At 44.6% G+C, this 13,230-nt stretch overlaps 1 protein-coding gene across 7 annotated transcripts in view; it reads right to left on the reverse strand.

The window, feature by feature from the left end:
* Positions 1-5,840: 5,840 nt before the first annotated feature.
* BCL11A (BCL11 transcription factor A) overlaps positions 5,841-13,230 on the reverse strand; it is a 97,963-nt gene continuing 90,573 nt past the window's right edge. For 4 of the 7 annotated variants that reach the window (XM_062208688.1, XM_062208681.1, XM_062208687.1 and 1 more), the window contains one exon: positions 5,841-5,942. In XM_062208688.1, coding sequence (XP_062064672.1) covers positions 5,841-5,942 — 102 coding nt within the window. The remainder of the gene's footprint in view (positions 5,943-13,230) is intronic. The other 3 variants (XM_062208683.1, XM_062208685.1, XM_062208682.1) reach the window with 1 other exon arrangement.

A 13,230-nucleotide genomic window follows, 5' to 3' on the forward strand; every position in this document is an offset into this window, starting at 1 on the left:
TAAAATAAATTTTTTTATAACGTGAACATATTTTCAAACAAAACTCACTGCCACATTTTTTTCCCCTGTGGTGTAAATGTATACAGCAAATGTGCTTACTAGCCCACAGTGAGGGAAATCCCAGCCCTAAAATTTTTAGGACTACGTTTCCACTTCCTCACCGTCATCAAGCCTGGATGCTGGGCCCCTTACCCCACACAGGGCTCAAACACTCCAGTGCCTCATCCCGTCACGATTATGGTGTGCTGCTGGCAGGTGGGAGGTAGGAAGCAGAGTGTGCCCTTCCTTTTTTGGGGGAGGACTGGCCATTAACTGGGGTCAAGTTCAGAGACAGGGGACATCAGAGGGGGCAGCATGGCAGTGATGAAGCCAGGATCCCCAGCTGAGCTGCAGGTTCAGCAACCAGCGCCATTCACCAGAGTGGACCAAAGAGCAGAGAAAGCCACTCCAGACCCATCAGCCTGAGTCAGAGGGAACAGGAAATGTACTCAGAGAAGCTGAAAAATGAAGAGCGTCACCACAAAGCAGAGTAATGCAGGCAAACCCACGCACAGGGGCTGCTTTGAAGGCAAATCTCTTGCACTCCTGTGTTCTGAGCCTTGGGTGTATTTCTGAAGAGGAATATTAGCCTCCTGGCTTAGCCTCTTGTTGCAAGCAACAGGTAAAAACCAGGCCCTTGGAGACAGAGCTCTCTGCGAGTCCTGGAGCCCAGCAGAAGGTCATGTCCACATCCCTCATCGTTGGCTTTCTCTGGATCCAAAACGAGAGGACAACGCAGCAGGGAAAAGAGCAGAAGGGACAGAGCTGGCTGCAGGAGATGCCTGTCCACGTCATCATCTAAGGAAATCCAGGGGCCCATCACTAGGGGAGAAGCAGGCCTAGCACTTCCTCTCCGGCCATCCGCAACAGGGATGTCTGATCTGCTGCTGTGAGGGAGGCTGCCCGCTGCTCCCGGAGCTGTACTCTGCGCAGCTGCCGGGCACAGCACAGTGACTGCAGCCCCCTCGGCCCCTCGGCATTCCAAGTCAACCTGTGTCCACTGGAAGAGGTAAGTGTGACCGCAAGAAGAGAGACGCGCAGAAGAGCTGCAGACAGAAGATCTGATGGGGGGGAGGGGGGGGGCGGAACATGCCCACCTCTGAACTGACCCGAGGAGAAAATGGGTGAGGCCTCCTGCTGCGCGGAGGACTGACCCCCCGCAGCCGCAAGCCCCGAGTCGCTGCTGGCCACCCTCCCTTTAATTCACAGCTACTTCACCGCCACAGGCCTCAAAATTAAGCAACCCCAGTAACAAGATTCAGGCCATGCTATTGGCGATTTGGATTCCCTAACAGGATGTGATGTGGCCTCAAAATTCAAATGAAGTGGGTGTTTCTCTTAAATCCTGTGTAGAGAATGGAACAGATTGTGAGATCTATTTAAGTCATTTGAGATGAATTTGGTTTGATGAGTAGCTCTTTTTTATGCCCTTTTAACTTTGAAAGCCATCTCTCAGCAATTCTTTCTCCCTAAGTTTCTTTCTGCGGTTGCGAGGGTGAATTCGGGAAGAATCCTTCCAGGTAGTGACCTGAATGTTCTGTCACAGGGCTAGGACTTGGGAACCCTTGGGATGGGGACAGGCATCCATGTCTCCTACTAGGACTGCTACCAACAAAGCAAGCTTTTGATGTCATTCTTTTTTTTAAATTATTAAAGATTTATTTATTTGAAAGAGAAAAAGAGAGGAAGAGAGAGAGAGATTCCTTCCATTGGCTGGTTCATGCCCCAAATGGCCACAACAGTTCAAGGCTGGACCAGCCTGAAGCCAGGAGCCAGGAACTCCATCCTGGTCTACATGGGTGGCCAGGGCCCAAGTACTTGGGCTATCTCCACTGCTTTCCCAGGTGCATTAGGGGAGCTGGATCTGAAGTGGAACAGCCGGAACTTGAACTGGAGCTCCTGATGTCATTCTTAAATCCTTGTGAATTTAAAAATGCATACCATTCTGCAACTCCTGTTTCTGAATTTAGTGGGTCACAAAGGAGACGTTTGCTGACTGAATTCCTTCGCACAGGAGCTGGAAGGCTAGAACTCCAATATGGGCTCAGCCACTGTGTGGTTTTGGGCTTGGTTCTGCCTTTTTCCCCTCCTTTGTGTTCTTAGGGACTGCAGCTTTGGGCCTCTGTGGTGAAGTGAATGATTGCTATGGTTCCTCTCAGCTCCAGTCTCATCTCTTCCTCCCTAATTTATGGAATCGCAAGGAAAATTGATGCCATCACGGATGTACCGGTGAAAGCACTCAGTAATAAAGTATTTCCTAGGAGCATTTTTCAAAAATATAAAGCAATGGGAAAGATAATGGGATTAGCAATAAGGTATCTTAATTTCCACTATGGTAGGAAGGAAAACAATTACTTTGGAATTTTGCCGGAAGTGTGAGGTTCTTTGGCTTCATATAACCCCAGAGGAGTGCACCCCAAAGAGTGCTGTCCCTGCAAGGGAGTCGGAAAGGAACACAGTGCTCTTGCCTCCGTGCCAGCGAAGCACCCAGACAGCAGGAATTCTTGAAGACGGAAGATGTGCCCGCAACATGTGTTCTTGCTGGATTTCCACCAGACTCCAAATCCCTCACGTCTGTTTCCCTCACTCTCTGCCCCACGAGGAGCCAGAGTCTGTGGCAAGCTGTAAGAAGAGGACCGGGACCTGCAACAAACTTCAGTTCCGGTCCTCTTCACTGCTACTTCTGGGGGTTCGCGTTTGCAAAATTAGCAATGTTTTCCTAGGAATAAGCATCAGCGCTAACATTAAAAGCCCAGTCCATTAATAATTATTCTCTTCAACGTTAGCCTCACTATCTAGCCCTCCAAAACTCCAATCCAATCCAATCGTGTGCACACACATCTACAAACCCTGAGAGGTGTTCCTGCCCACATGAGGGCTCGTCTGCCGCCCAAATGTTCCCGAGAACCCAAAGCCAAAATGCCTAGGCAATAGTCCGCCAAGTTTTAGGCGCACCGAAGCAGGCCTGCAGCTCTCAAGTTTTCTCTCCTTGCCTAAGGTGTTTTGCAAACCATCAACTGTTTGATAACGATTGTTTTCAAGGCACCAGTAGTGCTCACCCCAACAGGCAGGGCACTCAGTACCCAAGATCTGAGTCTCTCTCTGCCATCCAGGACGTTGATGTCCAAAGGACCTTTTCCTGGATCTGTGACAGTCCTGACAGAGCACAGAATTGATGTTTGCAGGCCAGGCATGGGAGGATAAGACCCACGCCCCACGCATGGTCTCCCCCGCACCCCAGGTGCTGGGACAGTGCTCTCCAATCCGTGCTCAGTACACGCCTGCAGTCAATTAATCTCCCGGCAACTTCAAGTTCCACTCTCCAGAGAGGGCACGGTGAAGACCCGCGTCAGATTTGTCAGCCCCTTCCCCTACTTCCGCCCTTGCAGAATAACCATGACCTTGACACACAGAGAGATGACTTCCCAAATCACAAATCCTGGGCCGGGGAGCGGTTCAGCAGCTCCAGCCCTGGCACAGCGCTGTTTCACAATGAATTCCATAAATGAATTTTTATATTCTTCCAACTAAAAAGGATGTGGAGGAAAAACTCGGGTTGTCATTGCTCCTTTGCTTGGGTGTTTTTTCCCTTGTTTGTGTATCTGTTTATATGTTTGGTTTTAGGGAGGAGGAAAAATATCTCCTTTATCCATTGTCATTTTCCCCTCCCCCCTGAAAAGGCCCAGTTCTTGAGAAACCCATTTACTCACAAACTGAGAAGAAATAAGAGACAGGGGAGAGACACGGACCAGAGACGTGCTTGGTTACCACGTGGGAGTGCTGGGAGAGCCCGAGACCTGCCCTGCTTCAGGCCTGGGGCTCCCCTGGGCGGAGTTACCCTCCAGACATCCGGCAAGGAGCTCCCCTCCTTTCTGGAAGCTGCTCTCAGAGGCAGAAGGGGCCGGCTCTCCATACAACAGCTTCTGATCTACAAGTCCCATCCTCACTCCGAAACCCCCAAGGCCACTTCGGCAACCTGGGTTCTCTGGTCATAGAAAAGCCGCAGGGGAAAGAAGCCGGCAAGGAGGACCTGGCTGCCAGCTCCCTTCTGCAGTGTACACAGCCCGTGGCAGAGAGACCTTGGAGTGCGCTGCACCAATGGGCACCCTTGGCCCGGGGCTGCGTACGCCACAGGTGTTTCTATGAGCGCATGGCTTGGGTGCTGACCCAGGGGAGTGGCACCCTAGGGAGAGGCAATCCCTTTGATGAGTTCGACAGAGGTCCGTGGCATCAGCTCTGGACTAGAAACCGGAAAACCTGGCTCCTCTGCTGCTCTCTTACCGGCCCCCAGCAAACCTTTGCCTTCATGAGCCTCAGTCTCCTTGTCCCTAAAGTGGCCATCGTAAAATCCACCCCAGAGGACCAGGAGACATAACGTAAATGCTAGGTAAACTGCACAGGGTGCGCCAGGGTAAGGAGTCATTATCTGTGATGAATAAGCAGGAAAGAACCCAGATGCCAATTATTGGGCTATCTTTTCACTAGGCTGGGTAATGTAGCCTGCGGGTGAGTGGTAAGATGCTTCTCAGTTAGGTTCACAGCCAATATGCAAATCTGTGATACACAGGTGTTTGACTTCTATTATTTATAAACTTATTTAATGTGCTGTATTGTCTCTGACACCCTGCTGGATCTCTGCACAGCAGGAAACACCAAATGGAGAAGAGGTCTTTGCAAAGTAACTGGGCCAGAGTGAGTTTCTGGTACCTGTGTGTGGAGCTAACTTATTTGTGTCACTCACTTCTAAGGAACGGGGCATTACTATAATCACAGTGGCCTTGTCTGACGTGACCTCCCTCCCCTGTATCCTATCTGCCCCCAATGTCCTGATGGAAGTGTGAAGGAAGTTTTATGTGCGTTTGTTTGCCTGTATTAAGAATGATTTGCTAAGGGCCCAGGAGCCTAAAATTAGAATATCTAATAAGCAACTCCTGACATTCATCACCTTCCTCAGGATTTACCACTCATCCGGTGACGTTATCCTTCCTGGGCTAAATTAAAAGACAAACTCAAATCCTGCACTGTAGCCACCACAAGCATATATTTGAAAAACAGGATTCAGTGTGCTGTATTATGCATTATTTAATGGTATGCAAATTATAGTCAAGACAGGGAAACCACACTTCCGCATTAATAAACAGCAACGCTACTACTACATTAATTATGATATTGTGATTTACTCCTAAGTTGTGCATTTGGATTCTCTCGAAAATTTATACCATCTGATACGCGGTAACCTATTTCCCCTGGTCTTCTACCCACTCCTCAAGTCTTCCTCCTCCCCGCCCAACGGGGGCCTGTAGGAAACAGCAGAGCTACAAAGTCCTAAACAGCTGCACCATCTTAGACGCGTGATAAGTTAAAGAACAAGCAGACACCACCTAAAGCTCCAACATTTATTGTGTCAATGTTAAGCACACTTTTTAAAAGACAACATAGAATGTATAGAAACAAGGGGCCGGGGACTCATGCTCATTTCCACAATACGGGTAGTTAGGTTGGCTGGCTTCAATAGGGCCGGGACGTCACTCGGGTCGGCGATGCTCCGGGGGCCTTCGCTATGGGACGGATTCACTGTTCCAATGTGGGTCTGTTTTTGTGTTTTTACTTTTTATTAAAAAATATAAATAAAATGGCGCTGCAGGCCCAGGCTGGGAGGACTCCGCAGGACTGTCTTCGCACAACGGCTTCTTGGAGGCTACTGTCGGAAAACATCACAAACTAGCAGGGTGACAGACCACGCAGGCGGCAGGCGGCAGGCGTCGGCTGGGCGGCGCGCATCCACCCCGCCCCTGGGGGCTTCACATTTTCTCAGAACTTAAGGGCTCTCGAGCTTCCATCCGAAAACTGCCACACATCTTGAGCTCTCTGGGTACTACGCCGAATGGGGGTGTGTGAAGAACCTAGAGAGAGGTTGGAGACAGAGGAAGGGGAGGGAAAAAAAAAGTACAGGTGTGACTTGGCCCAGCGATTTTCTGTTCTCTGACTAGCTTTTTTAAACGCCAACTCCAACCAGCCACAGGTTGAGCCACGGGTGTCTTAGGCGTGAGTTTCAGACTCAATCTCCCCTCCCCGCATAGCCCTGACCCCGGAGTGGCTTCCCCAGGCCGCCCTCCCTCCCACCCCGCCGCCGCCGCCCCCACCCCGCGATGGCCCTAATGAACTCTGGATACACCTGGCAGGAAACACTTTTCCCTTACGACTGGGAGAACTTAGGGAACAGTCCTTTGGTGGAGGAGAGTGAGGGAGGGAGGTGGGGAACGGGACACTTTCTTAAAATAATAATAAAATTATAAAGAAACACAAACTCAAAAATTGATGTAAAAGCAGCACAACGAAAACATGAAATGTCATCAAGTTCAACGTCAAAGCAGCCAACGGTTTACAAGAGGCGAACACATCTCTCAGAAGACCAGAACCCAGAATAGTTGCTCTCAAATTGCACCAAAAACTGCCTGCAAGTTTCTTGCCAACATGCAGTTTTTTTGTTTTTTGTTTTTTTTTTTTTTAATTTTTGTTTTTGGTAAGGGGGGAGGCAATGGAGAAAGGGGAGGCGGGAGTGGTCAGTTTCCTCCGGGTTCCTCTCTGGCTGTGGACATTGACTTGAAGTAGCAGAGCTCAGAGTCCGGTGTGCCCTGGGGGAGGCTGCCACAGTGGCATTCCAGGCCTCGTTGCCATGGCGACCTGAAGCTGGGGGCCTGGGGCCTCCTCTGCCCTGACTCGGCGCCTCCGCCGCAGGAGGCCTGGGGTCTGGCGCTCAGCTGCTCTCTCTCGCATCCCCCACCCTGAGCCGTGGAGACCTGGGCTGAGGGCTCGCAGCTGTGTCCAGGTGGGCTCTGGGGAATCCCCAGTGCCCCTCCCCAGGCCCTGCCGTTGTAGCCCCTGTAGCGGACTCCCCAGTCCAACCTCTTTGACCTGCTCCCGATGGCAACACCCTAGCAGGAGAGCCCCGGCACCGACCACAGCCCCCTGCGGATGTGGGGGCTCCCTCTCCCAAGGGTCCTTGGGGGCAACCGCTTAATTTGTCTTTTCTGTTGTCTGCTATGAAAGACCTGACACATATGCGCCCTTCGCATAGCTTTTGCCACCTTACAGAAAGGAAAAACAGTATTTGGATAAACCGGTGAGCTGTGTTAGCTAAATTTAGGCAGGTAAGTAAAAGGACCCACTTGAGCCGGTCTCCTTTGCCATTTGGAAGGGAGGGATTACTGTATTCCATGTCCACAGATGACACTGAGAAACAGAGAGAGAGAGAGAGAAACGGGCCCGCCCCTGTGATGGCTGATGCCCTGGCCATGTGCTGTAGGGAACGGACAGCGGGCTAATGGGATCAGATGGGGGCAACGTGTCTACAACCTGTAGCGGCCGCAGCCCTTGAATCCCAAGTGTGTCCACGTGTTCTGATGTCCATTCCTCTAGAAACGAGTTCATTTACTCTCAGTCGGGAAAGTGGCAGGGCCTTAAGGAGACACTTGGGAAAACATGCCAAGCCACTTAAAAGTTAGCAGTCTTTAAAAAAGAACACTGCCAATCCCACCCTCGTACTGACAAAAGCCTCGGTCCCCCGTTCTTAATATTTTTTAAAAAATGGGAAGTTGTTTATAAAAAAAAAACAGAGAGATTGGGTTGAGAACATTCCAGAACACACCAGGCCCAGGGACGATGAAGTGACAGAATTCCTAAAGAAGCTACACCATGACAACACTGTCCTAAGGGTGTGTGTGTGTGTGTGTGTAGGGGAAAACCCACTGTCTTTCCTCCCTGAAACGCTGTGAGTTTACAGGTGCTAGCTAGCAGCAGGACAGGATGGGGCCTGCGGCTTCTCAGCTCCTTTTCAGGGTGGGTCCCCCAATAATCCGGCCCCTTTTAGCAAACTCTTGGAGTGTCTGTGAACAAAGCACCTCGTTTCCTTACTTCTCCAATGGAAATTACATCTAATCCACTCTTCCCCAGCCACTTCCTCTCAAATTCTCACTTCAAGCATTATGAATATATACAATATGTACTTATTGCATATACAAAAAATGGTATTTAAATAAACAGTTCTATCCACAGAGTGCCCTGGGAAACACTAGACTACTTCACACTTCCTGCCATGGCTCGTACAAATGAAAGACGTGTTCGCCTCACTCCTTAGCAACCTTTAAATGTGTGGGGTTTGGTCCTTTTGCAGGTCCTAAATAGAGGGTAGCAGAGGGCCTTGGCAAGGGGAGGGCCTGTGCCCTGGAAGAGACTCTGGGTTAAAACCTGTGAGGAGCGGTAGTTGCTGTCTTCCTGTTTATTAAGCTGAAGGTAAAAAGGCACATTTTCAGCATCAGGAGTTCAGGTAGGGAAAGGACATTCCATCAGTGCACCAACAGGGTTACCAAACTTGACAATTGAGAGATATTAATGTCCTGAGTATTTCCTCATTTAACAAATATATCATCACTCCACCTTGAAAATTGGGGTGTATTTTTATTGTTGTTGTTTTATATTTAAAAGATTTTAAATTCTAGGATTTCCGGATATGAAATGTCATTTACAAGTCAACATCCTTGTTGGCTAGGTTTTCAAGCTTCTATTGTTCACTCAGCTTCACAAATGATATTTTATCAGAGGCTTCAGTAAGTCAGAGACTGCCCTAAAGACTGCCTCCCAATAAGGTGATTGAACTTTGAGACCATGTAAAGCAGACGTAATCTGTGATTTATCACCAGATATTTGCACCCTTTCCCACTCCCCATTTGATTTAAGAAATCCAAACATGCAAGTATACAGAATCCACCATCAATTCTGTCTGTCAGGATGCAAAACCTAATTATACTAACAGCATCATATACTGATAAATTAAAATGAATACTGGAGATAAAGCCTACACAGCTGCACGCATAGCTCCTAATAAAAGAGTAATAGGGACACATGGAGGTTTTATGGACATTTAATATGGCAGGGCAGGAGTTACCACACCTAGAACGGGAATGGTGCTGGGGAATAGCTCTGTCTTGAACAGCGATTCGGGTTCAGTTCTGGGGTAACCTAATCTAAAACACACATGTTTCTTCTCAACATCAAGTTCTCCACAGCAGCTTCCCCACCGCATCCCAGCTCCCATGCAATGTTCTCCAAAATCTCTCTTTCGTGGATTCTCCCTGCCCTACTTTTTTCAATACCCACCTTCACTATGTTTTGGAAAGATAAAAACTATTCTTGCCGCAGATAAAAGGTATTACATGGAAGGTCACCTCACAGGCACTAGGGCACAAGAACTGAGCAACAAAAAAATGCTACCACAAGACAACAGAACAGCTTTTGTTTTGGTTTTTACAAAAAATAAGAACAATGTTGTGTCCATTCATCTACACTGGAAACAGGGAGACAGGATCACAGAGGTGTGTGTTTTCATAAAGCCAATAGATGCTGCAACATGCAGGATTTGTTAAACTGACAACACAGATTGCTAAGGAGGGGTTTTTAAGATAGGCCGAACTTGCTTTTCAAATACACTTCATAAATCTGTTGGTCAAAGAGAACTGAGGGCTAATCCTCCCTTGCTGTGAGCCACGAAGACCCTACCAACACACCTAAAACAATCTGTAGCATCCAGGGTAGCTGGATCCACAAGGCAGACCAACATGTGTCTCAGGAAATCAACCAATGGCTTATTCCAGAAACTTGGCTATGCCTGGTTGCCCCTGGTTGCCCATTTCTTTTCTTTTTCTTTTTTTTTTCTCTCTCTCTCTCTTTCTCTCTTAAACCTGGTGCCTTTGTCTTGAGGAGTGGGGTTATTTTGAGAAAGATTCTTACGTGGAAACTAAAGAGCCAATTAAAAAAACACACACAAACACCTTCTTTTCTATGATGTTCTAAGATAGGGCAAGAATGGGAGAATAGAAAAGAACTTTTAGACAGGACCAGCAAAAAATCCAAAGGAAATAAAAGTTGAAGACGCTATTACCAGCAAGTTTTTCACTTCTACCTGAATGGATTTCTGCTAAGAGATGGAGCGAAAGTTCTTAGCATCAGACTGAAAATAACTTCAGTTTCTTGAAAATTATTCTAGAACAGTAAAGCCTACAAACTATTTCCATGGTTTGTGATGTCTACTTTAATTAGTAAGTACTTTATGTTCCTTTAGGGTATAATACATGCATCAGAATACCCATAGAAATAATACTGAAAAAGACTGACTGGCCTTCTCTTAAAACCTGTTATTTTTCTTGGAAGTAATTTACAGAGTGTGTCAAATGAGGACACAAGAAGCTGACATTGTGTACTTTAATTTTTTTATTTTTTTCAATAAAGGGACAAAATGGGTGTATGAACAGGTTAATGCAGACAACTGCCAAAAAAACACAGACAGTGGTTTTTCCAATAGAACTTAACAAAGACCAGAAACAAATACAATAAAAAGCCAGGTTGTAATGACCTTTGGTCATCCAAATTAAAAAAAAAAAAACAAAAACAAAGAAAAATAAAAGATCAAATTCAGTGCCTCTGTTTTGAACAGGGCACACAAGCAATAATAAATAGTGACTCCCATAGTAAAAGATAAAATTTCAAGTTACGACAAACAGCTTTCATTACAGGAATAGAAAAGGCCAATAACAAAATATTCTGCATTGCCATTTACAAAAAAGTATTGACTAAAGCGGGCTTTCTCTTTAATATGCTTTGCATATGAAATTCTTTCCAATCTAAATATAAAGCACCATTTAGTTTTTGGCAATGAAAAAAACTGCAAAACATTGTTTTTTTTCTTTTTTTTTTTCTTTCTTTCTTTTACTGCATATGAAGGTAAGATGCTGGAATGTAGGGTGATAGAAGGAAAGGGACAAAAAGCACACTACATAACAAACCAACGTTATTAGCTTGCAGTACTGCATACAGTATGGCAGCAGGAAAAAGGAACAAAAAAGGATATGTACAACCCCTATGACAGCCATCGGTGTGACATTCTAGCAGGCTCCCCCAAACCGCCATTATATGGCTTCTCATCTGTACAATGTCACACTTTTTTGTTTCTCTTTTTTTTTGAAGCATACAAATAATTTGCACTATATTATCCTGCCAAATTAAAAAAATATACTGTGGCAGCCTGTCTTTTTTTTTTTTTCTACTACCAAAAAAGGTACATTGATACCTTTTAAGAGAACAAGCAACAGTTAAAAATACAAGCTTCAATATAAATACTATAGTGCCTAACACTAGATGAACATTTAATTCAAATACCATTCTAGAAATACAGAAAAAAGACCATAAATGTGTTTTAGCATAGGAATCAACATGAGTGTGCATTTTCCTATATTTAATTACTATATAATCTTAAACCTTTCCCCAATGTATGTTTTTTTTTTTTTACAACCTGAAGAGCGGTGTGTATCCAAGGCATAGAGTTTCCACTACCATTTTTAAATGGATAACAAGTCTTGTAACACCACCAAGACAATGGAACCCTAAAATGCAGTTCCCCCCTAAACATAATGAAGTGTTTTTTTAAAAAATTTTTTCTTAACATTTATATTTAAAAAACTTTTGTACAAAAAAATCCTTGCACTGTAGAAGCGAAAGCAATCATTCATTTCTATGTTAAGTGTATCCTGTTTCCATTCACAGCGCTTGCAGTGTTGCGTCCGAGTAAGTAAGCTCATTAGTCAAGTAAATGGCTGGCAAAGGTTTTTTTTTCTAAGTTTTTTTTTTAAAAAAATGCTCATCAATGAGATTGTGTTCAATTTTTTTTTTTCAGCATTCTTGCAACTTTTCCCTTAAGTATAGACCTGTAAACTGGGAAAATTGTACAGTGCACTTAATTGTCCTATCTGAGCAGGTTTATTTTATACTCAACCTCTGTATCTCTGATTAGAGAAAAGATACAGATATCACAGGCAGAGTCAAGTGCTATTTGAACACCAACTGGGGCAGATGCTAGCTTAATAAAAAAGAAAAAATTAAAAAAATAAAATAAAAACGATGAATCCTCTTCCATGTTAACACAAATAGCACACAGTGTATGGAAAAGAAATGAAGTACAACTTTTAGGGAACACAGACATATATACTGCTACTCTTAAAACTCTTTTTTTTTTAAAAAAAAAGAATCACATTTAAACGCAAGTCTTAAGAATTCATAGTTAATCATCATTGTATCAGTATTAGCTTATACACCTGTTCTAGTTTAAAATGGCAAAGATTACCACGTTGTGCTAATAAATCACACCTTTTTTTTCCTCTGTTCCCCTCTGTCAAATCTTATATTGTCAGTCTCTTTTCAATATGGTACACAAGGTCTTAAAGTTTATCATTTGATTGTCCATTTGACAACCAAGTGGGTCTGGATCTATTTGTTTTGGTGCCAGAATTTTTTTTCTCAAGACAGTATTTAAAACAAATCATCTTCATCGAACACACTCCATACTAACGCATTTTAATGGTGTCACAGGGCTTTTGCATGTTACACATTCAATTTAATGGTCATTTAAAAAAATAAAAATAAAACTTTGGGCCGAAGAGCCCATTTCTTTTAAGCTCTCAACAGGAGCAAAGTAGCTTTTATACTGGTATAATCAGTTTTTGTTTACAAAATTAAAACTAAAGGGAAAATGATGATTAACTAGGACATAACGGGTCATACTTTTAGGTAGCCTTTGTTGTGAGAAATACAATATAGAATTAAATGCTAGGTCCTAAGGTTTATGACCTCACCCACTGCAGAATTCAGCTACATGTTTATAACAAGTAGAAAGAACCATCAATGTGGTCTTGATAGCTCCAAGGCACTCATATTTTAAAACCAAATGATAGAATAAACTTTTCTGTTTTTCTCTGAATTTGTCAATTCAAGGCCTTTTTTTTCCCTCTCCAATTGATACATTTAACCCTTTAGAGACAGACATTTAGCTCACAGAGATTTTTATTTCAGTGCTGTCTATTCTGTCTATAGAGGGTTACTCCAAAGACTGCTTTTCCTCCTCACATTATAAAATAAAACTGTACATGATATGTATTACAGAATGTATGCAGCATGGACTTTTTCTCTCTCTCTCTCTTTTTCTCTCAGAACGGAACTGGAAACAGCAACATGTTTGCTTAGCAATGAATTAGGGACAATTTAAAATAGCCATAACATACCATACATGCTGTCTAAGTTTCAGAAAAAAAAAAAAAAACATACACAACATGTAAATTATTGCACAAGAGAAAGGCTCAAAGTTTG

Source organism: Lepus europaeus, chromosome 13 (assembly GCF_033115175.1).
Source record: "Lepus europaeus isolate LE1 chromosome 13, mLepTim1.pri, whole genome shotgun sequence".
Taxonomy (NCBI): Eukaryota; Metazoa; Chordata; class Mammalia; order Lagomorpha; family Leporidae; genus Lepus; species Lepus europaeus.